This window comes from Aspergillus glaucus (assembly GCF_001890805.1).
Source record: "Aspergillus glaucus CBS 516.65 unplaced genomic scaffold ASPGLscaffold_18, whole genome shotgun sequence".
NCBI lineage: Eukaryota > Fungi > Ascomycota > Eurotiomycetes > Eurotiales > Aspergillaceae > Aspergillus > Aspergillus glaucus.
The window spans coordinates 277,575-298,009 of NW_019170470.1; the positions used below are offsets into that span (position 1 = coordinate 277,575).

The 20,435-nt window shown below is 51.2% G+C and overlaps 9 protein-coding genes across 9 annotated transcripts; 5 read left to right on the forward strand and 4 right to left on the reverse strand.

The window, feature by feature from the left end:
* Positions 1–89: 89 nt before the first annotated feature.
* On the forward strand, positions 90–1,385 carry ASPGLDRAFT_68492 (putative SNARE protein (Ufe1); the record flags this gene model as incomplete). Its single annotated transcript, XM_022549268.1, has 3 exons — positions 90–221; positions 277–1,058; positions 1,145–1,385. The coding sequence occupies 3 exons, from the start codon at positions 90–92 to the stop codon at positions 1,383–1,385; spliced, it is 1,155 nt and encodes a 384-aa protein (XP_022398296.1).
* A 141-nt stretch (positions 1,386–1,526) lies between these two features.
* On the reverse strand, positions 1,527–3,479 carry ASPGLDRAFT_627944 (uncharacterized protein). Its single transcript, XM_022548577.1, has 2 exons — positions 2,774–3,479; positions 1,527–2,693 (listed from the first exon to the last, which is right to left on the reverse strand). Exons 1-2 carry the CDS (start codon positions 3,032–3,034, stop codon positions 1,611–1,613), a joined length of 1,344 nt encoding a protein of 447 aa, XP_022398297.1. The 5' UTR covers positions 3,035–3,479; the 3' UTR covers positions 1,527–1,610.
* An 829-nt stretch (positions 3,480–4,308) lies between these two features.
* On the reverse strand, positions 4,309–5,797 carry ASPGLDRAFT_628001 (RING-H2 finger protein). The gene is made up of 3 exons (XM_022548578.1): positions 5,397–5,797; positions 4,814–5,345; positions 4,309–4,758 (listed from the first exon to the last, which is right to left on the reverse strand). Exons 1-3 carry the CDS (start codon positions 5,470–5,472, stop codon positions 4,407–4,409), a joined length of 960 nt encoding a protein of 319 aa, XP_022398298.1. The 5' UTR covers positions 5,473–5,797; the 3' UTR covers positions 4,309–4,406.
* A 1,257-nt stretch (positions 5,798–7,054) lies between these two features.
* ASPGLDRAFT_50128 (uncharacterized protein) lies at positions 7,055–9,446 on the forward strand. The gene is made up of 4 exons (XM_022547245.1): positions 7,055–7,373; positions 7,450–7,768; positions 7,817–8,429; positions 8,476–9,446. Exons 1-4 carry the CDS (start codon positions 7,276–7,278, stop codon positions 9,318–9,320), a joined length of 1,875 nt encoding a protein of 624 aa, XP_022398299.1. The 5' UTR covers positions 7,055–7,275; the 3' UTR covers positions 9,321–9,446.
* A 305-nt stretch (positions 9,447–9,751) lies between these two features.
* ASPGLDRAFT_60082 (phytanoyl-CoA dioxygenase family protein) lies at positions 9,752–11,427 on the forward strand. The gene has a single exon (XM_022548421.1). It carries the CDS (start codon positions 9,996–9,998, stop codon positions 11,205–11,207), a length of 1,212 nt encoding a protein of 403 aa, XP_022398300.1. The 5' UTR covers positions 9,752–9,995; the 3' UTR covers positions 11,208–11,427.
* Positions 11,428–11,570: 143 nt separating this feature from the next.
* On the forward strand, positions 11,571–14,198 carry ASPGLDRAFT_131887 (serine/threonine protein kinase; the record flags this gene model as incomplete). The annotated part of the gene is made up of 2 exons (XM_022541084.1): positions 11,571–12,323; positions 12,378–14,198. Coding segments are annotated over 2 exons (2,574 nt in total), but the record flags the coding sequence as incomplete, so codon positions are not given.
* An 821-nt stretch (positions 14,199–15,019) lies between these two features.
* ASPGLDRAFT_68496 (putative mitochondrial genome maintenance protein Mgm101) lies at positions 15,020–16,625 on the reverse strand (the record flags this gene model as incomplete). Its single annotated transcript, XM_022549269.1, has 3 exons — positions 15,020–15,287; positions 15,339–15,863; positions 16,567–16,625. 3 exons carry the CDS (start codon positions 16,623–16,625, stop codon positions 15,020–15,022), a joined length of 852 nt encoding a protein of 283 aa, XP_022398302.1.
* ASPGLDRAFT_50133 (biotin--[acetyl-CoA-carboxylase] ligase BPL1) lies at positions 16,457–19,035 on the forward strand. The gene is made up of 4 exons (XM_022547246.1): positions 16,457–16,769; positions 16,835–17,471; positions 17,519–18,091; positions 18,144–19,035. The coding sequence occupies exons 1-4, from the start codon at positions 16,721–16,723 to the stop codon at positions 18,913–18,915; spliced, it is 2,031 nt and encodes a 676-aa protein (XP_022398303.1). The 5' UTR covers positions 16,457–16,720; the 3' UTR covers positions 18,916–19,035.
* Positions 19,036–19,153: 118 nt separating this feature from the next.
* On the reverse strand, positions 19,154–20,052 carry ASPGLDRAFT_37915 (alpha/beta hydrolase; the record flags this gene model as incomplete). Its single annotated transcript, XM_022544878.1, has 3 exons — positions 19,154–19,496; positions 19,565–19,887; positions 19,942–20,052. The coding sequence occupies 3 exons, from the start codon at positions 20,050–20,052 to the stop codon at positions 19,154–19,156; spliced, it is 777 nt and encodes a 258-aa protein (XP_022398304.1).
* Positions 20,053–20,435: the final 383 nt, after the last annotated feature.

A 20,435-nucleotide genomic window follows, 5' to 3' on the forward strand; every position in this document is an offset into this window, starting at 1 on the left:
GACCCACCGCGCATGATGGACATCCCGATGTTGACAGCAACACATCTACACCACCACCACCACCAACCCTGACACTGACATTGACCACTATGACCGACCTCACACCCACCCTGAACACCCTCTTGATAGAAAAACACTCATCCAAAACCATCCCGCCACCAACATCCCGCCTTCCGTCCACCGAAACCGCCGATGAATTCCTCAAGGAAGCATACCGCATCGTTCGTCCCCCGAGCTGAATGAAGTCACGATAACAGCGAAGCTAACAAGCAATAGAACTCCCACATCGCCTCCCTCCTCCACTATCTCCAAACAATCCGCCACTCCTACCTAAAAACAACGAATGCGCCTCCGCCATCGCAGCGCCAACAACTCCGCCGCACATCCTCCGTCTCGAAACACCCCCAACCTCAACCACACCAAAACGGACAAGAAAAGCAGCAACCCCAAGGAACCCTAACAGACCCCCAACGCGACGAAATCGACACCTCAACCTCGACCCTCCTCCGCGACCTCTCATCCTCCATAACAAACCTGTCCTCCGCAGAGTCGCTCCGCCAGGAAACAGAGTCTACACTACTGCGCAAGAAATATGGTTCTACGAACATCCTCTTCCGATGGGCGAGCGGTGGTGATAAGAATGACAAGGATAAGTCTGTTGAACAGCGAAGGGAAGAGGAGGTTGTGAGATATGTGCGTGTTGTTAGGGAGGGTGTTCTGTGGTTTTTGAGGAGGGGATTGGAGGATGTTGTAGTCGTGCAGAGGGGGATGGTTGAACGGCGGATTGAGAGGGTTAGGGAGAGGGAGAAGAGTGTTCTTTATAAGGCTGCTGCTGTGGGTGCGGGGACGGGGACGCCGGTGAAGGCGCAGACGAGGGGGGAGGGTGCGATTGGGGAGTTTGGTGGTGGTGTTGGTTTGGATACGCACGATGCGGCTGCGATTAGCGAGAACGAAGTCGCTGCGATCGAAGCGGAGTTGTCCCCCGAACAACTGCAGTTGTTCGCGGAGGAGAATGATACCATGTTACGGTATTATGAGGATACGCTTGATAAAGTGCAGTACGTTTTTCCCCTCCCCCTCACTCACTCCCCGTAATTTCCCCAACTCTTCGGATCTACAGGTACTAATCAATGTGGACGGGTAGAAATGCGGAGAAATCCCTCCTTGAAATCGCATCCCTCCAACAAACCCTCGTCGGGCATCTAGCCACGCAGGAAGACTACATCGACCAGCTAGTTACGGACGCGAGTAATACGACGACGAATATCGGGGAGGGCAATAAGGAGTTGAGGCGTGCGACTGAGCAGCGGAGTACGGCGCAGGCGGTATTTTGGGGGACGGTTGGGTTGTGTACGTGGTTGGTTGTTTGGGATTTGGTTTTCTAGACTGGTTTTCTAGGATGAGGATGAGTGAGGATGTTAAAGTGGATGTGATTACGGTCATTATGATTATTGTTTGGTACGACTAGTCATCCTAATGCTTAACCGAGCAAAACAAAAAGGCAGGCATGGCGGGAAAGCTATGAAGTCTCCCGTACTACAGCATCAACCGAATCGGCAAAGTAATCCAGGTTATGCGAGTTCAGACCCGCCATGGAGATACGGCCGTTTTTAGTCTGGATATGGATAAACGGTTAGCCGTTGTACAGTTGCCATGCAGATCATGCAAGTAATAGTGGAGCAGTCCATGCAAAAAATCAAAAAAGGAAAACTTACCATGTAAATATGATACTTTTCACGCAACAACTTCACCTGCTGCTCGCTCAATCCGGTAAAACTGAACATCCCAATCTGGTTCGTGATATGCTCCCATGACCCGGGTGTGCCCTTTGCCTCGAGACGATCGCGCAGACCCGTTCGCATCGCTTGGATACGACCGCTCATCGTGCGCAGATCCTCCTCCCACGAAGCGAATAGCTGGGGATCGTTCAGGATGCGACTGGCGATCTGCGCACCGTACGCAGGCGGGTTCGAGATCTCCGAGCGCTGCAGGACAGCGAGCTGGGTGGCGATGTTCTCAGTAGCCTTAGCAGCATCGGGACCAGGCGCGGAAACGAAATGGAAAGCACCGGTACGCTGGCCATACAGACCAAAGTTCTTCGCGAACGACTGCGCAATGCACAGCTCGAAACCGTGCTCGATAAAGTACCGAATCGCCCACGAGTCACGGACAAGATCCCCTGACGCAAAACCCTGATACGCACAGTCGAAGAACGGGAAGTGATTTCTCTCACGCATAACCAGCGCAATCTGTTTCCACTGCTCCTGCGTCGGATCAACACCCGTGGGGTTATGCGCACACGGATGCAACAACACAATCGACCCCGCCGGCGCCGCCCTCAACGCACCCGCCATCCCCTCAAAGTCCAACCCCTTTGTCTTCGCCGAGAAATACGGGTACTGAGCCAACGAGAGCCCGACATTCGAGAAGATCTGGTGGTGGTTCGCCCAGGTCGGGTTGGAGAGGTAGATGGCTGGTTTCGGGGTGGAAGGGTGGAAGCGCGAGAGGAAGAGGCCGCCTAGATGGACGGCGCCGGTGCCGGAAATGGTTTGCACGGTGCTGACGCGGGACTGGGTGATTGCTGGGGAGGAGGGGCCCATTAGGAGGGAGGCGGCGGCGGTGGTGAGGGGGGCGAGGCCTTTGATGGGGAGGTATTCATTGAGGGTGGGGATTTCGTGGATGTCGTTGCGGACCTTTTTTTTTTTTAAAAAAAAAAAAAAAAAAAACATTAGTATATCATCTAAATCTGGATACCAGGTGATTGGGGGAATACCTTTTGCACAGAAGGCAAAACCCACGGTTTCGCATCGTCATCTCTGTAGGCACCGATAACGAGGTCGACCTTTTTATCGGATGGATCGCGCTTGAAATCCTGCGCCAAACCGAAGAGCGGATCAGGCGGAGCAGCAGCGATGAGCGATGAAGAGAACACAGATGAGGGAGTTGAAGGAGCCATGATTTGTGAGGAGAGATTGGCGAGACGTTGGGAGGGAGTAGAGGATGAAGGGGCGGAAGTTGGAGAGGCGGACGGCATGGTGATTGATTATATGGGGAATGTTAATGAGGAGTCACACGACAAGAATTGCCTCAAAGAGTTCACCGATGAAATATATTACACGATTTTATACAGTGGATGGCATGTTCCATGTTACAGGCATTGCGATATTAAGTATTTATATGTGTTAATCAGGGACCGGGGCCAGGGCCGAGGATGTCGGTTCACATGTCCTTGGTATCTTATGATTCCATAAAACTGCTATTGTATTCCTATCCTCTCCTATATTTTCTGCCATTTCTCGATAATTCTACTCTGCCTTATACTCCGCATTGTACTCCAATCTCTCTCCGCATAAATCCCGCATTTGTGTTGGCCAACCGAAACCGATCTTTTGTCAATTTGCCACGGACTTTTACCGACGGTCTTGGCCTCCTTGTGTCGAGAACGCTCCAGCAAAATCACGTGCATACATTGTTTATGTACTTCTGCATACAAACATGTACTGCTGTATTATGTACAGCACAAGAATGCTGAATGTCGGCGTACTTATAAATGTAGATAACAACCCAGAATTAATCCACAACATCATGCTAAATACTACCCTGGCCTCCCGATAACATGTCCCTCGGCGCCTAGCCCCCCCCCCCCCCCCAAGCTTATTCGGCTACCATCGCCCATTGTCGGTCAAAGTCTCTCCTTATGTCTGGGGGTGATTGCGCCAAGGATGAGGCGTTTGTTTGGATAGATTTACTGCGTTTGGGGGGGAGATTTTACGTGAGAGTTGCATCCTGGCGGTGGATATGGGTATGGATGGACTTACTGAATAGGGTGAATAATTACCAAGGAGAATCTGAACGATGGTTTGGGGAGTGGATGTAAGCCCGCGGGAACCTACGTATGTACCGGGTTTTGTTTGTGTGGGCCTAACTAGCGGCGATGCAGTGCCTGGCGTATCTCCGCATAAAGCGCCGTATGTCTTTCCGCTTGTTGGGCAACGGAGCGTTGATCATTGATCATTTGTTGTCTAGAATGACAGTGCTTGGTATCGAGTTGGCGCCCGAGGAGATCCGGGAACATCAAACGGGATAACCGTTTGATGTCGGCTTTCCGAGGAAACTTCCTCTTCGGGGCCATGCGGGTGTTAACTATAGTACCGAGTTGACAGCGGTGGATGTGTACTGGACTACAACTTGGATCGATGTCCGGCCGCATCAGAGACTGAATGAGCCAAGGAGTCAGTGGCCTATTTTATAGAGGATGGGTTTGCAGGATACATAAATGTCATAGTCGTATTCCAACATGATATATACAAGCATTTTCGTCAAGGACGCCAACCAACGCCAAAACCAATCAATCATACAATCCATCATTAACCATATACCAGAAATCATGCAATATACAATATCCATCACTGTGGAGGCTCGGGCTGTGCGTCACCGTGCGTGCGAGTCCTTATCCGGAAGCGCTCGCGGAGTCGGGTAGACAGTCGATTCCGGTGTCGTTGCTCGTCAGCATCTTCGGTCTCCCCGTTGGTCCTGGCCTCTTCCCGTACGGTCCGAAGAGCGGCTAGTCGTTCCTCAACCGTGGCCTCCCGCATGCGACGTGCGTTCAATGTGCTTGAGAAGTAGCCGGTAAGCCGTCGTTGACGTGTCTGCCGTTCCGGCGTTGGATCGCGTATTTGAGGGTGACCGTCGGTGCCTTGCTGCTGCTGCTGCTCCTCCTCCTCCTGTTCTTCTTGGGGAGGGTTGAGGTCAATGCGACTGCGATCGTTAGCTACACATCTCACATATACATCTTATAGCAGAAGAGACATACCACAATGGACACGTTCCAGACACATTCACCAACCATGGATCGATACAGTCGGGATGGAACTTGTGGCTGCAAGGAAGAACCCGCAAATCCTGTCCCTTGACAAAGTCATCCGTACAGATCGGGCATGAAAAGTTACCGGCGTCGGGGGTGGACGGTGTTGCACTCGATCGTTTCTCATCTTTCGACGGAACTTCATCGGGTGACGCAGGTTGGACGGTGTCACGAGCCGGGGTTGTCTCCTTGCGTTGCTCATCGGCAGGGGCTTCTGCTCCAGACTCCGGGATTCCCATCTCCACATCATCTTTGGCGGGATCGGGTTTGCCTTGAGGTTCGTCGCCAAACTTGACGATGGGTATGGTTTCCAACATCGCCCTGGCTATACCTCGTGCTCGACTTTGACGACTCCTTCGTCCGATGGCGTATCTGGGGCCATAGCGTTCGGGATGACGATGAGCGCGGATGGCACCGGTAATGATGATGGCGAGGAAGAGGACGGTGATAATTCCGGTAATACTATATAAAATGATCATCGCTGTCATGGGTTAACAAATTGAACCACATTGCGTCCAAGGACTGCACCAACCCGTATTAGGACTCCCGCCCGATGAATCATTGTTGTTCTCCTCACCACTAGGGTTGCCACTAGGCATGTAGGCCATGATGACACTTCCGGAGGACCGATGTCAAATATAAAGACCGCGCGAAGGAAGATTCAACTATGAAGATGCGTACGCGCCCAGCACGTCGTCATCCACAACGGCAATATATAAATACTATGTATAGTAGTCGACAGCAGCGCGAAAGCCAATGCTGCTATAGGTGGATAATTGCGGCCGGCACGTCTGACATTTAACAACGCAGAATCGGATGATTGACGTCGGTACGGACGAATGAGTTGGGCCAACGTGGGTTGCCGCGGTCAGCGATTGTGGCTTATCGAGGCCCAAGTCCGAGTTCACGAGCGGTCAATTGGAGTGCAAGATGAGATGAACCGAGGGAATCCGAGGCGACCGTAGGGCGGCGGCAGCGGCGGACTGGGTGAGAGGTAAACGGGAGCCAGCCCCATGAAATGATATAACAACAATCGGGGACAAAAAGGAGATGGCGAATGTTACCCCGGATAACAGAAGAATAAATGAAGAAGAAAAAAAGTCAAAAGAAGAAAGAAAGAAAACGGGAAAAGTTGATGAGGGGGGTTGGGAGAGTTCATTTGGTTTAGTCAGCGCCGATCATTGCGGAGATCCGGTTCGGACACTTGCACTTGTATTTGTACTTATACTTGCACCTGTACTTGTACCCTATGTGTACTTTATGTACTCTGTACCTGTTCTTGTACTCTACTCTGTACAAGTACTTGTATTTTGACCCCTATCTCTCTATAGAGTAACAACACGAGACAGTACGTGGTACAAGGACATGTGACTCGGGCCTTCTCCGCTCGATCCGATTCCGGAGGGATCATCCTTATCTGCATTTTCCATTTCCGGATCTATCTGAAGGACCTGAAATAGTACAGTGCTCTGAACAGTATTAAGACCCCTGTAATCAGATTGATAAAGAAAGTATATATCCTTGCAGTGTATTTCGTTCTATGTACAGAGAGAATTTAATCGGTATCCCTCTAGCAAAATCAGACTATGTGCATAACCCCGGAATCTCACGGCTTGGCAGGCGGGGTGGAAAATTGGCAACCTGTTTTTTGCCGGTGATATCATCCTGTATATACACCAGTAAATCTCTGTAAAATCGGCAATTGAATTCCTTTGGTCTAATATTACTAGTAGTATTACTCTGTACTAGAGGACTGCCTGTAACCGGTGACGCGTCAGTGTAATCCTGCGTTTCAGGATTGGCCGTGCGTTAATGGTACTGTGGTACGGAGTACATGTTGTTTTATATCGATGTACAAAGTATGGAGTACAGTTGTTTGTACTCTACAAGTACTCCAGCATGACACTCGTCTATTCTGCACCCTATTACTGTCTATAACTCAATCGGCAAATTAATCCTCCGAAGCTGTGGCTAAATATATGGCTTCCCTAATTGGTTGTTTCTCGCTTGCTCGACCAATCAGAAGGCAAATTCCCGCCCTCGACCGGGGTCTCGACCACCCATCGGTCCAGGGCTCCGCCGTAACCGGGCCGTTGATTGGGCCGAGAACTGCGGAGGGTTTGCCGCGGGCAAGGCCGAGGCTCTGAGGGGGAGAAAATTGGGAAAGAATTGATCAGAGAAGACAACAGAGAAGACCAAAAGGAACAATCAATGATATGAAAAGAGTGCAATAGAGAGGAACGAGGAACTACGAAAACAACAGAATATGGGCAGTCAGTGATGGTCTCTCTTTCCTTGTCTAGAGTCACCGGCATGGCAATTCCCTCGTTCACTCCTCATCACTCGCTTCACCATATTCACTGCCATTTTGATTCTCCATAACACCATCGCCCACTAAAATATATATAAAGATGGTTTCCCCCTCGTCCGCCTTATCCGCTCATAGGCGCGCTCTAGACGAGAGAGATCGAGCCGTCTGGGGTAAGCGGTTTGATTCGAAACCAGTCCGGTAAGTCTGTCAGATCGCGTTTCTTCCAGCCAATGACCACCACCATGACCGGGATTAACCAAACAATTATCATCAGCCCAGCTACCGCCGAATTGGACATCGAATACAATGAACTCATACTCTCCTGGAAGGCGTTTCAGGACAATCTCGCCGCGCCCCACGACCAGACCGACTTCTTCCCGCACCCTCAAAATCCCCGCGATGTTATTGCCCGTGTCCGGAGCATCCAGTCTGCTTGGATTGCCAGTCCCCAGAAACACTTCTTCAGTACCGCCATGAAGCTCTGTGATCGGTTCCTGGTCACCATGGACTCTCATTCTGCCCTGCTCACCATCCTCCCGGATCACGAATGCTATGCGTCTCTCTTTTACGGTGTTTTACAATCGGTCTTCAAGGTGGGTAACCTGACTCAGGCGCACCGCTCACTTTGCTAAACCGTCAAGGCATCTGCAAACTATCCCAAGATCATCGACGGTCTGTTGAAAGCCCTGGTCAAGGTCAACGAATCCATCTGTTTGCCCGGAAAGAACCCCTCCGATGCCGTCGAAAATATGACATCCCGAGTCGTCCGATTTTACTCTCTCGTTTTCTTCCTCTTGGCCGAGTTTATGGACTGGTATGTGCGACGGGCCAAGTGTCGTTTGCTGAAAAGCCCCAATCACGAGCCCTACGCCCATCTCGAAAATCTCGTCTGTACTGTTCGCTCCCGAGGACTCGATATCATGCGTGAATTCACCGACGGATTGAACTTGGAGGACCGTGGATGTGCAAAGAAACGTCGAACCATGCAAGCTAATGCTTCGTATCTATGGGAAGAAGCTCGCATCCGCCAGGTGGGCCTGCAGGGGAAGGACCGTCACGTCGCCGCTCAGAACACCATCATTCGTCATTTGATTTGGGATTTGCAGGACGATGACGCTCAACGGAGCCGCATGAGAGAGGATCGAGAGTTTCTCCTGTGCAAATGGCTCGGTACGGCCAATGGTCAGTTGCATCCAGTCGGTGAACAGAAAAGTGGCATTGCTTGTTTGACCACTACTCCTTCACAAGACCTAGGTATGTTTTGCTACGTCCTTGAAGAATTGACCTGCTAATTTACCAGCTACATCTCGATTCGATTGGTCCTACGGTTCCCGGCGCAAATACACTCGAGTCGAATTTCAATACGCATCCGCACATTTGCAGAATCACTTTGACAATGACGACCAGATAGTCCACTTCGAACCTGATGTCGAAGTCGTGACAGAAGCCAACGTCTTGTCCTCCTTGAGTCAGTGGGGTACGGGCTCCAATTCGCAAGTGCTGGCCGTAGGAGGCTCCCCGACTACCGCCTTTCCCAGTCCTGTCGCTTTGATTTCCGCTTGCTACGCCTTTTATGCCCGCGAGGCAAAGCTGCCGGTGATTTCGCACTTTTGCACCTTACCACTTGAGACCCGAGAAAACGTGACGCCGTTCGAACAAGGATTGCTCGCCCTCGCTTACAGCCTGATTCGCCAGCTGGTCGATTGCTTGCCGCCAGTGGTAGACAGCAATGTCGCTTGTCATCTCAACTGCGAGCGATTTCGATTCCTGAACGACACCCTTGGATGTTGGAAGGAGGTGTTATCCCTGATCGACTGTCTGTTGTCTCTTGCCCCTCCGCTTTTGGTTTGCGTGATTGATGGTCTGGACGTACTTCAAGATGATTCGACTGATGTCTACATTCGGTCTCTGGTACGAGTTCTTTTGACACACACGCGACACGAAACGATGGAGATGCCTGATGGGAAGCACGGTCAACGAGTCTTACTCAAGGTGCTGTTTACTGTGGCCGGACGACCGAGCTCACTGGTGGAAACTCTGTCGGAAAACCTGCACATTCTCACCGAATCGAATCGAGTTGATCCGACGCTTTTAGCAGATGACCCGGCTTTGATTTCCGATCCTTCTGTTGTTATGAATGCATGATTCTTTTCCTGGTTAGTATTATTACGGTTTGGGTGCGGTTTGTCGTTCTTTATGATGGATTACATGGACTTGTATAGTGTAATGATTAGTATAGTTAATAGACTTGGTCGTTTGGAGTATCGACAGATTGATTCATCGTGCTTTACTAGTAGTCGGCCATACATTTGGACCGTACAGAGTACTATTATGGGCAGAATAATTCTCAGTACACATGTACTAACAGCACTTTCTATTCGCGACTTCCGACTTATCCGTATACCGGAATGTAAATATCACCGCAACGTAAAACTCTCCTGGTTCTTTGTTTATATAATGCATTTATATGTGGCAACAGTATTTCGTAATCAAGTCTCAATACTGTCAGATGAAGAAGTTGTGGTGGTGGAGACATGGCACTGAGAGACGCGTTCTTAGTTTTTACACTTCGGTGTAGGAGCAGCACTCTACTCCGCACTATCAAACACCATCAAGTGAATACCAGCAAGCGACCTCGGATGAACATATAAAAATCCTTGGTATACATTGTGCGAAAGTTACCTGACTTTCTTCTCCAGCACACTCGGATATAGGTTTCCGATTAGGGCGGAATTCATTTTACTTTGGCCCACGGTATATATATATATCTTGCCAACCCCATCGCCTCCACCCACCACCCACCAAACAAGACCAGACAACATGACCAACACGAACGGAACCAAAAGTGCCAACAAGAGCACCAGGCTCTTCAACGCAGAGTCCCCCAAACTATCCGACTTCAAACAAATTTGCTCCCGCACCACCAACCCAGCCGATTACCCACTGGCATCCTCCATCGCCCACAACATTCCCATATACGAGATTACCAAACTCGACCCGACGGATGTATCCACTACGTCTGCTTTACAGGATGAATGGTACGATATCCTTTCCACCGGAGCCGGCGTCTTCGTCCTGAAGGGCATGTACGACCCGGCCAAATACGAACAAACCCTCACCGCAACGAATGAATCGTTCAAGCGCATAATAGCCCATGAAAAAAACGACCCCACCAAGCCCAAGGGTGATCATTTCGCAGCATCGGGGAAGAATGATCGCATTTGGAACTCCTTTGGAAAACATGCGCTGGACGATCCCGACTCTTTCCTGCACTACTACGCAAACCCCTGGCTAGAATCTGTCAGCGAAGCCTGGCTCGGTCCCGGGTATCGCGTCACAGCGCAGTGCAACATCGTGAAACCAGGCGGAAAGGCACAGGATAGTCACCGGGACTATCATCTCGGTTTCCAGGATCTAGGCGCTTGCGAGCGGTTTCCCAGGGGCTTGCATCTGGCTAGTCAGTATTTGACGTTACAGGGTGCTGTCGCGCATAGCGATATGCCTGTTGAAAGTGGACCGACGAGGTTCTTGCCGTTTAGCCAGGGATACGAGATTGGGTATCTTGCGTGGCGGAGGGAGGAGTTTCGGGAGTTTTTCCAGGAGAAGTATGTTGCGTTACCGCTTGCGCTGGGTGATGGGGTGTTTTTCAATCCTGGTTTATTCCATGCAGCGGGTGCGAATGAGTTACCTGCTGAGTGTGCGTTCCACCGCAAGGCGAATCTGTTGCAGGTTAGTTCTGCGTTTGGGAAGCCGATGGAGACTGTTGAGACGGTGCCTGTTGTACGAAGCTGCTGGGAGGGTTTAACAAAGCGGTTTAAAGAGGCTGGAGGGGTAGATGAGGAGTTGAGGTTGTTGGTCAAGGCGATTGCGGAGGCGTATCCGTTTCCGACAAATTTGGATAAGAGGCCTCCTGCGCCGAGTGGGATGGCGCCGGAAAGTGAGCAGGATATTGTGATTAGGGGGTTGGAGGGTGGGTGGACTGGGGAGGATGTGGTTAAGGAATTGTTGAAGATGAAGGAGGATTCTAAGTAGCGTTTAAGAATGACCACGCGATATCACCTGCCATCCCTTTCCATCTGAAACGGAAAATGAATTACTGCAGAATGATTGAAGTTGTTATTTATCCCAACCACAGCATCAATATAAGCTCTGGAATGCAGCATTAGCATTCCCCGTCGCGCGGTAACATACCCCAAACACCCCTTCATAATAACGACTTTCCCACTTCCATGTCCCTTATTCCTAAAAATACACCAACAAGAGTAAAACAATACATCCCATATGCATATACAGCGGTCTCATGCTACGAACATGACCCGTCCCGGCCTCGCGCAGAAGCGCCTTACCTCGCATCGCTTCCACCAGATTCCCGAGACGCCAGCGGAGGATGAATCGATGATAGCTAATGATGTTACTATTGATATTCCGTTGAATGAGGAGGATGAGCACGAACACGATCAACATGGACATGAATTTCACCAGCACAACCAGCATAATCAACAAAACGAGGACCAGCAGAACCAGAACCACGACCAAGACAGAACAGACGCGCACAGCAAAAGCGACTCCCTCTCATTCTTCAGATACCACAGCTCAATACACAACGAAGAAGAAGGCAGTGAAAAAGCACACCTCGTCCCAGACTGCGACGCATCCTCAACAGGCCGACGCCGGAAATCCAAACCCCATAGAACACACAACAACACTCACACCACCAACCCCAACCCCAACTACAACTATAAACCTAGCGACGACCACAAAGAACACCTCCCAGACGGAAACAAAAACCTAACCCGCCTCCACCGCCTCTACAAATCCCTCATAAACTCCTCCATCATAACACGCTACATCGCCTACATAACACCCCTCGCGATCCTAATCGCAACACCCATTATCGTCGGTGCAACGGTAGCCCGCTACGCGACTATCGGTGGTGTCACGTTGTATTGGTTCTTTGCGTGGATTGAAGTCGTCTGGTTGAGTTTGTGGGTGTGTAAGATTCTGGCGAGGGGGCTGCCGTATGTTTTTGAGAGTTTGTGGGGGGTTGTTAGTCCTGGGGGGAGGAGGTATGGGCTTGTGCTTAGGGCTTTGGAGATTCCGATTTCGTTGGTGGGGTGGACGGGTGTTTCTTTGGTTACTTTTTTTCCAGTATGTTGTTTCCTTTTGATTTATGGGGCTTGGTGGGTAGGGCTGACTTGACAGATAATGGCGCATAACCCTGATCGAATAGCGCATGGGGATACGAACCCCAAAACATGGGAGAAGTCGGTTAAGAATATCCTCTTTGCGCTGTTCGTGTGCAGTCTTATCTTCCTAACGCAGAAGACGATGATTCTACTTATTTCGATAAACTATCACCGGAAACAATTCGACAGCAGGATCAAAAAGTCAAAACGCCATGTTCAGCTGCTTAGTACGCTCTATGAGGCGTCGCGGACTATGTTCCCGATGTACTGCAAGGAGTTCTACGACGAGGATGTGTTTATCTGTGACTCCATGCTTGCGGCTGCTGGGGGTACTGCGTCGTCGAATAGTTCGTTCCTGCGAGGAAGGGCGGGTATCATTCGGAACGTGGGCCAGAATGTCAACCGCTTTGCGGACCAGGTTACCGAAGCTTTTGGGAATGTTGCACAGGAGATTACGGGGAAACATGTGTTTAACCCGACGGCAGCGCATTCGATCGTTACGCAGGCGTTGGAGAAGAAGAAGTCTTCTGAAGCGCTGGGAAGACGGATCTGGATGTCATTTGTTATTGAAGGGCGGGAGGCTCTGTTCCCTGAGGATATCGCTGAGGTACTCGGGACCGGACGGGAGGATGAAGCCGAAGAAGCTTTTCAGTTACTGGATCGTGATGAGAACGGGGATATCAGTCTTGATGAGATTATCCTGGGTGTCACGGAAATGGGGCGGATGCGCAGAGCGCTGCATCACAGTCTGCACGATGTCGATCAGGCGATTCAGGTTCTGGATAACCTGCTTCTCACTGTCGCTAGTATAGTGGGTGTTCTCGTCTTCATCTCCTTCGTGACATCTGGCTTTGGAACGGTCATTGCCGCCGGAGCAACATCGTTGCTCTCACTCAGTTTCATCTTCTCAACAACCGCCCAGGAAGTCCTAGGCTCATGCATCTTCCTCTTCGTCAAGCACCCCTTCGACGTCGGTGATCGTGTTGATATCAGTGGCCGGTCGTACATGGTCGAACGCATTTCCTTGCTCTTTACAGTTTTCCATTGCGTCTCAGACCACCGCATCACGCAGACGTCGAACGCAACCCTAAACACCCTCTGGATCGATAATATCACCCGTGCAGACGCCATGCACGAGCAACTCACCATCAGCGTGAACTTCAACACCACTTTCGCTGATATTCAGTCTTTACGAGTTGAAATGGAAACGTTCGTCCGGAATAAGGAAAACTGCCGAGACTTCCAGCCCAATGTCGAGCTTGAAGTCCTTGGTGTCGGCGACGACACAGACAGACTACAGTTGCGAGTTGACATCCGCCATAAATCAAACTGGGCCAATGAGAGTGTCCGCGCTTCGCGTCGCTCGAAGTTCATGCGTGCTCTGGTCCTCGCCATGAAAAAGCTCCACATCCGTGGCCCCGGCGATGATTCCCCAAACAGCCTAGAAGACGACGAACCACCACCCCCATCCACCAATACCAACAACGACACCGATAACAACCCAAACAAACGCGACTCAGACACGAGCACAAACGCCCAAATCCGCGCAACGCAAGAACAAGGCCAATCCACAGCACACCTCATGGTCCCGCACAAAGCAAACCCCCCAACAGGAGCCAGAACGACCGGATTTGACAGGGATAGGGAGCAATCCCCCGTATCCACAAACTCCATCGCATCCTCAGGCCTCTTCCACCGCCACAGCGTACCCTCCCGCCAGAATACATCGAGCGCAAATACAGGCCTGAGACCGGCGACGACGACGACGCCAGGAAGTGTTTCTGAATTTCACGATGATTCGTATCAGACGCCTGCTACGTCGCCGGAGCGGATGCGGCATGGGAATGCGGGGGTGGGTGTGGGTATGCGGGATGGTACTAGGACGCCTGTGCAGGCGATTGTGTCAAGGGGGTCGTCGATGGAGCGGAGGAGGGGTACGGAGATGAGTGAGGAGAATGGGAATGGTAATGGGGATGAGGAGGCTTCGCCGTATCAGGGCAGGTATCGGCCGTTTAGTTATCAGGCGTATCCTGGTGGGGGTGTTGGCCTTGAGGTGATGCAGGTGGGCATGGGAATGGGAGGACCGATGCCGCCGGAGCATTCGGAGCCAGTTTTGCAGTCGGGGATACAGGGATCTAGTTATTACTATCCCTACTCGCACATGGAGATGCGGTACCAGCTGTATCGGGAGAATGGTCAAGGTGACAGTGGTGCTCCAGCGTACGATGAAGTTTTTGGCGGACCGGCTCAGGGACAAGAAGAACAGGGGCCGCAACAAAGGCAAGAGCGGCAACTAGAAGAGCTGCTTGAATTGCCAGCTGGACTGGAGTATCCGGACGAGTCTGGGCATGAAATGGATCCGGTTTCGCCGTTGTCTCCTTCGCCGGCTGGGAACTCGAATGGGTCACGGGCTGGGTCTGTGGAACAGGGAATTGGGAAGCCTCGGGGGCCGCGGTGATTGTTCTTAGTCTATTCGTGAGGTGATTGTGATGGATACTGTAAACTAGATAACGACGGATACCCGGAGGACACATTCATTCATAGGAGTTAAGAGCCATCTATTAACTACTATAATACAATAATCAACCGTTTTTCCATAGTTAGCAATCATACCATATCTAAGCTAGTCCTGTAGCAAAGCGAGCCCCCTTCAAGAGTTTATTTAGTCTCTTTCCACGGGTAGCCCACCGGATCGCCCTTGCGAGTCCAGATCTTCGACTTTCTCTTGTTCACCACGTGCTCTACCCAGACTTCCCTGCTGTGCGCCGCCTTGAACTTGCGAATCCAGCGGGGGTCCCAGAGCTCGCTCGCAATTCCCAGATCCTTACAGCACCGCACCAGCGCGTTCGAGCGGCATCCCTCTGTCGCGGTGGGAATTCCGTCTGGCGAGAAGTAATCCTGTTCACCACGGGCGACAGAGACGAGACTGTCACCGTTAGCAACCATCAACCTGAAAAATATGGCATAGGAAACGTACCGTCCATTACAAACCAAAGCATACTCCCTCGTCACCGTCTTAGGCGTCACAATACTCTCACTCCTAGGAACCAACCCCCATCCACCAGGTCCAAACGCCTTATTCAAAATCCGTCTGTACTTGATCTCCGGCAGATACAAAATTCCATCAGGCTTGATCTCTACCTCCTCGGGGTCCGTAGGCGCGAGCAAAACATCCGCCGCTTCCTTGGGGAACGGGGCCGCGCTCAGTCCGTGGAACGAACGCGTCCAGTCGATCTTCTCCTCGGGCGTAGTTTCCAGCTCCAGCGGTTTATCCGAGAGGCCGGTTTTGGAGATGTTGGGCGTGGTTTGCTGGTTCGGGGTAGGGGCGACGACGCGGGAGGCGCGGTCTGCGGGGGTTCCTGAGGTTGATCCTGCGGATGTGGTAGTCTTGGAGGCAGGAGTGGACGAGGTAGAAGAGGTAGAGGGGGGTGTAGCGGATTGTTGTTGTTTGAGAGGTGAGGAGGTGGTTATCGTGCGGGCGAGGGTGATCGACGGCGCGTAGCTGGTTGGGTACACGGCACGAGAGCTCGAGACGAGAGTTTGGGTGTGTCTGAGCGACTTCAGGGCTCCTGATGCCCGCAAGGAGCGGGTGAGCTGTGAAACCGGCATGGTGTGGTTGGGTGTTGATGAAGTCATAACGCTAAGGTTGGCGGCGGATTTCTGTATAATGTCACGTGATATCATTTGTTTGCAATTGCACAAAGCACTATGGTACATTGTTATAGTACAGAGAGGAGAGAGAGAGACTGAAATAATACAGAAAGACTGAATAATAATCAAGCATCCCTGGACTGCGTGCGCTGGTCGTTGCCCTCGCGCTTCCAGCACTCGCGAAAGGCCGCCATCTGGAGCTGTCAGTCAGGCCTTGCAATTGAATGTCATGTATATAAGCCGGGAAACAAAAGGAATAAAAGGGGAGGAAGAGGAGGAAGCAGAAATAAAGCTATCAAAAAGAAAGAAAAACGAAGCAGCAGAGCTACCAGCGACTCACCTGCTTCTGACACTTCCGCCAATCCTTCCTGTTGAAAAAGCAGTCGTTTAATTTATCCTGCTCGACTAGAGGCAGTCAGCATCTCTCCTCTGTTTGTATAATCATTGCAGTGCTTACTTGCGCAGCCGGTGCTGAAGATCCGCTTGTCCCTACACTCCGACTCCGGCGTCAGTCCTCAACCTCGAAAGCGAAATAACCACAGAAAACAGCCTACCAGTCATCCGGCTCATCGTCCTCCACCTCCGGCAGTACTTTGTCCTTGTTATTCGACATTGTGAACGGCAATCGTGATTAATTGGAGATACTGTCGGTTGATAGCTCTTGTTCGAAGTTGGTCGTTTCCCAGAACAGTTCGTTCCGCCACCACGATGGCGGCCAATATGACGGGCAAGAAAGTCAACGTCTTGGTTTACTCCGGTGCGTTCCAAACATTCGCATGAAAATAGAGCAAAAATACTGATCCTTCTTTCGTCTATATACAGGAAATGGAACCACCGTGGATTCCGTCCGTCACTGTCTCTACACCCTCCGCCGTCTTCTAGCCCCTCACTATGCCGTGATCCCCGTCACGGGCGACATGCTAATCAAAGAACCGTGGACCCTCACATGCGCTATGTTGGTTATACCAGGCGGAGGAGACCTGGGGTATTGCCGGACACTTAATGGCGCGGGGAACCGACGAATCGAGCAGTTTGTTCGCAGAGGAGGGGCATACCTAGGCTTCTGTGCGGGGGGCTACTATGGCTGCAAACGGTGTGAATTCGAGGTGGGCGATAAGACAATGCAGGTTATCGGGGAGCGCGAATTGGCCTTTTACCCCGGAATCTGTCGTGGAGGGGCTTTTCCGGGGTTCGTTTACCATAGTGAGGCCGGAGCGCGAGCCGCTGAATTGAAGGTCTCGAAGGAGTCGTTGGCGACGGAGACGGTGCCTGAGATCTTTCGGTCATATTACAACGGTGGAGGGGTGTTTGTCGATGCGCCAAAGTACGCTGATAGAGGGGTGGAAGTGCTCGCGAGCTTCACGGAGGAGCTCAATGTTGACCCCGGCGATGAAGCGGCCGCTGTGGTCTACTGCAAGGTAGGTGATGGAGCAGCGATATTGACAGGACCGCATCCAGAGTCAGTTCACCCTTCTTTCCGGTGCTCAACCAAAACTGACAACCCAGATTCGCCGCTGCGAACCTCGATCGAAACGCTGCCGGACCAGAGTATACCAAAGTGGTGGATGCCCTGGCCGCGGATGACAAGTCGCGGACAGACTTTCTGAAAGCATGTTTGTCTAAGTTGGGGTTGCAGGTCACAAATGAGACCACCACCGTTCCGTCTCTCTCATCGTTACATCTGTCGGCGCAGGACCCGGAAGACACGTCCAAGATCATATCATCGCTGCAGGATGGTATTACCAAAGAAGGAGATGAGGAGTACTTCAAAGATGCAAATGATACGTTCCGTTTGGAGAAATCCGGAGTGTGGAACATGGGTAATCTGGAAGAGTCCCTTCCAGCAGAGTCGGAGAATCAAGATACAAACCAAGGCATTGTGGACTACAATGCGATTCTCAAGCGCCTTGTCATTCACGACGAGCTGCCGTCCACGAAGATTACACCATACTTCAACCACTATGCTTTCTACTCCAATCTCCGCCACTACCAGTCCAATATGAAGGAGGGGGCATCTGAGTTTGGTTCGAATTTGATGTACGCGGAGGTTATCACCAGTACCAATACCATACTGGAGAAGTGAGTCGCCTCAGTATTTCTTGCTCTCCGGTATATGTCTGACTCTTGCTAGGAACCCCCAACTTCTCCGGAGTCTACCAAATGGATTCACTGCGACGGCAACCACTCAAGTCGCCGGTAGAGGCCGTGGTTCGAACGTCTGGGTTTCCCCAGCGGGTGCTCTTATTTTCTCAACCGTTCTGCGTCATCCGGTCGAGAAGATTCAATCGTCCCCGATAGTATTCATTCAATACCTGGCTGCCATGGCAGTGGTAAAGGGAATCAAGAGTTACGACCAGGGATACGAGAAACTGCCCGTGAAAATGAAGTGGCCCAACGACGTCTACGCCCTGGACCCAGACAAACCCGAAAAACAACAATACGCCAAGATCTGCGGGATTCTGGTAAACTCACACTTCTCAGCCAATGAATACGTCTCCGTGGTAGGAATCGGCATCAACGCCACCAATTCCTCACCAACAACATCCCTCAACGCACTCGTTGCCAAGTTCCTCCCTAAAAACGCTGCACCAATCACTCTAGAGAAACTCCTCGCGCGAATCGTCACCACATACGAAGAGCTGTATGCGCGGTTCCTCCGGACCGGCTTCGACAAGACTTTCGAAGAGATGTACTACGACGACTGGCTGCACATGCACCAGGTTGTAACTTTGGAGGAGGAAGGTGGCGCAAAGGCGCGGATTAAGGGCATTACAAGGGACTATGGACTGTTGTTGGCGGAGGAACTTGGGTGGAATGATCGACCGACGGGACGGGTGTGGCAGTTGCAGAGTGACAGTAATAGCTTCGACTTCTTTAGGGGATTGCTGAAGCGGAAGGTGTAGGTGTATATAGCTGTAGATAGTTGTACATTTAGAAGGACCTCTACGATAAGTAGAATGATGAGAGATGACAATCATGATATTACCGACCATCTCTGTTATAGGAGATTGCGAAGCTGACTCAGTACCAAAGTGCTTGGAGTATCTCTACAGTACATAGATACATATTCTAGGTATTGTCGATGACGGATTGCCCATTTGGGTAAGCACCTGCAGGTCCATCAGCCCCTCGAAGCCCTCGCTAGCCAGCACATTGAAATGACTTCCCTGGAGCAATCTCCATCCTCTTCGGACCGCTAATCATGTAAAACAACCACCGCTGATCCTCCGGGGGGGTGACAGTATCATCTCCCGACACCAGCAGCATCATCGGCGCATTCCCCAACCACTTGACGTCCTGTAACGGATGCCACTTCAGCATCTTCGCGAAACTCTGCAGTGTAATATCCTTGGAACAAGTTGGCGCCATCCCACTCGCCGTGACCCGCTCCACCAATTCATAAGCTTCTGCTCCCAATATCGGACCGAAACCCATCGGGTTGGTCCCATCCGATGCCACTGCCTGGACATAGAATGGGGGTTTCCTTTGAGCTGAGAATCGCGGTCCCGCAATGCCTTGGTCAAGACTCGATGGAGTTTATCGACCGGGTACGGATTTTCACCCGAGGGCTCGACAATGGGACCGACACTGATGACGAATCGGGAGCGCTGGTCTAGTGCCGCTGCATCGAATGCTACTGTCCCGCTGAACGAGATGCCCCAGAATCCGATCCGTGATGGGTCGATGGACGCATATGAAGCGAGGAAAGATAGTGCATCACTATAGTCCTCAACCTGTTTGATCAGGTCCAGCTCACAGCGAGGCTGCCCGTCACTTTCACCGAAACTGCACGTGTCGTAGATCAGTGCTGTGATGCCCTGCTGTGCAAAGTACGCCGCGATCTCGGGCAGCATGAAGTCTTGGACGAAGAAATACTGCCACAAGTCAGCATGTGCAGTTTCCTATATCATAATTTTAATATGACTCACTGGTGATGTTAAGATAACTGCAGGCGTCCGGTCGCCTGATGCAAGATAGAGACAACCTCGCAGAGTAATGCCGTCTAGCGTCTGAAATCCAACTTTTTGGTAGCCTGACATGATGGTGTTCAATGACTTGCTAATGATCGAGGTTTACTTTCGAAGGAGCTTCTTCTGATTCTACAGCATAATTAGACGAGGCACACTGCGCTTTTATCGATCAACCGAGCAGCTCCGGAGGATCGATCTAGGGCTCACATGCATTTGCCATCATGTCGGTGTAGTCTGTCATATTTGTTAACGGTTTAGTCTATACTGATTGACACTCTCTCTATACTTCTGACAAATGATCTCACGAAGCAGCCTATTGCTGTCTTATCGATGGTACTAACTGATATTCTCGAATTCGGATCTATCGCCATGGCCTCTGCTCGTGAGATATTGAAAAATCCCGCATCGAAGCTGCTGATATCAACGTCCTCTACATACATACCAGGGACGGA

Excerpts from the sequence above, each read along its gene's own strand:
- ASPGLDRAFT_60082 (XM_022548421.1), top strand. The coding sequence starts at position 9,996 with ATGACCAACACGAACGGAACCAAAAGTGCCAACAAGAGCACCAGGCTC.
- ASPGLDRAFT_50133 (XM_022547246.1), top strand. The coding sequence starts at position 16,721 with ATGGCGGCCAATATGACGGGCAAGAAAGTCAACGTCTTGGTTTACTCC. Across the intron at positions 16,770-16,834 it reads CAACGTCTTGGTTTACTCCG|GAAATGGAACCACCGTGGAT; the intron begins GTGCGTTCCAAA and ends GTCTATATACAG. Across the intron at positions 18,092-18,143 it reads ACCAATACCATACTGGAGAA|GAACCCCCAACTTCTCCGGA; the intron begins GTGAGTCGCCTC and ends GACTCTTGCTAG.
- ASPGLDRAFT_50128 (XM_022547245.1), top strand. The coding sequence starts at position 7,276 with ATGGTTTCCCCCTCGTCCGCCTTATCCGCTCATAGGCGCGCTCTAGAC. Across the intron at positions 7,374-7,449 it reads TTTGATTCGAAACCAGTCCG|CCCAGCTACCGCCGAATTGG; the intron begins GTAAGTCTGTCA and ends AATTATCATCAG. Across the intron at positions 7,769-7,816 it reads TTTTACAATCGGTCTTCAAG|GCATCTGCAAACTATCCCAA; the intron begins GTGGGTAACCTG and ends TAAACCGTCAAG.
- ASPGLDRAFT_628001 (XM_022548578.1), bottom strand. The coding sequence starts at position 5,472 with ATGGCCTACATGCCTAGTGGCAACCCTAGTGGTGAGGAGAACAACAAT. Across the intron at positions 5,346-5,396 it reads GGGCGGGAGTCCTAATACGG|CGATGATCATTTTATATAGT; the intron begins GTTGGTGCAGTC and ends AACCCATGACAG. Across the intron at positions 4,759-4,813 it reads TCTGGAACGTGTCCATTGTG|TCGCATTGACCTCAACCCTC; the intron begins GTATGTCTCTTC and ends TAACGATCGCAG.
- ASPGLDRAFT_627944 (XM_022548577.1), bottom strand. The coding sequence starts at position 3,034 with ATGCCGTCCGCCTCTCCAACTTCCGCCCCTTCATCCTCTACTCCCTCC. Across the intron at positions 2,694-2,773 it reads TTTTGCCTTCTGTGCAAAAG|GTCCGCAACGACATCCACGA; the intron begins GTATTCCCCCAA and ends AAAAAAAAAAAG.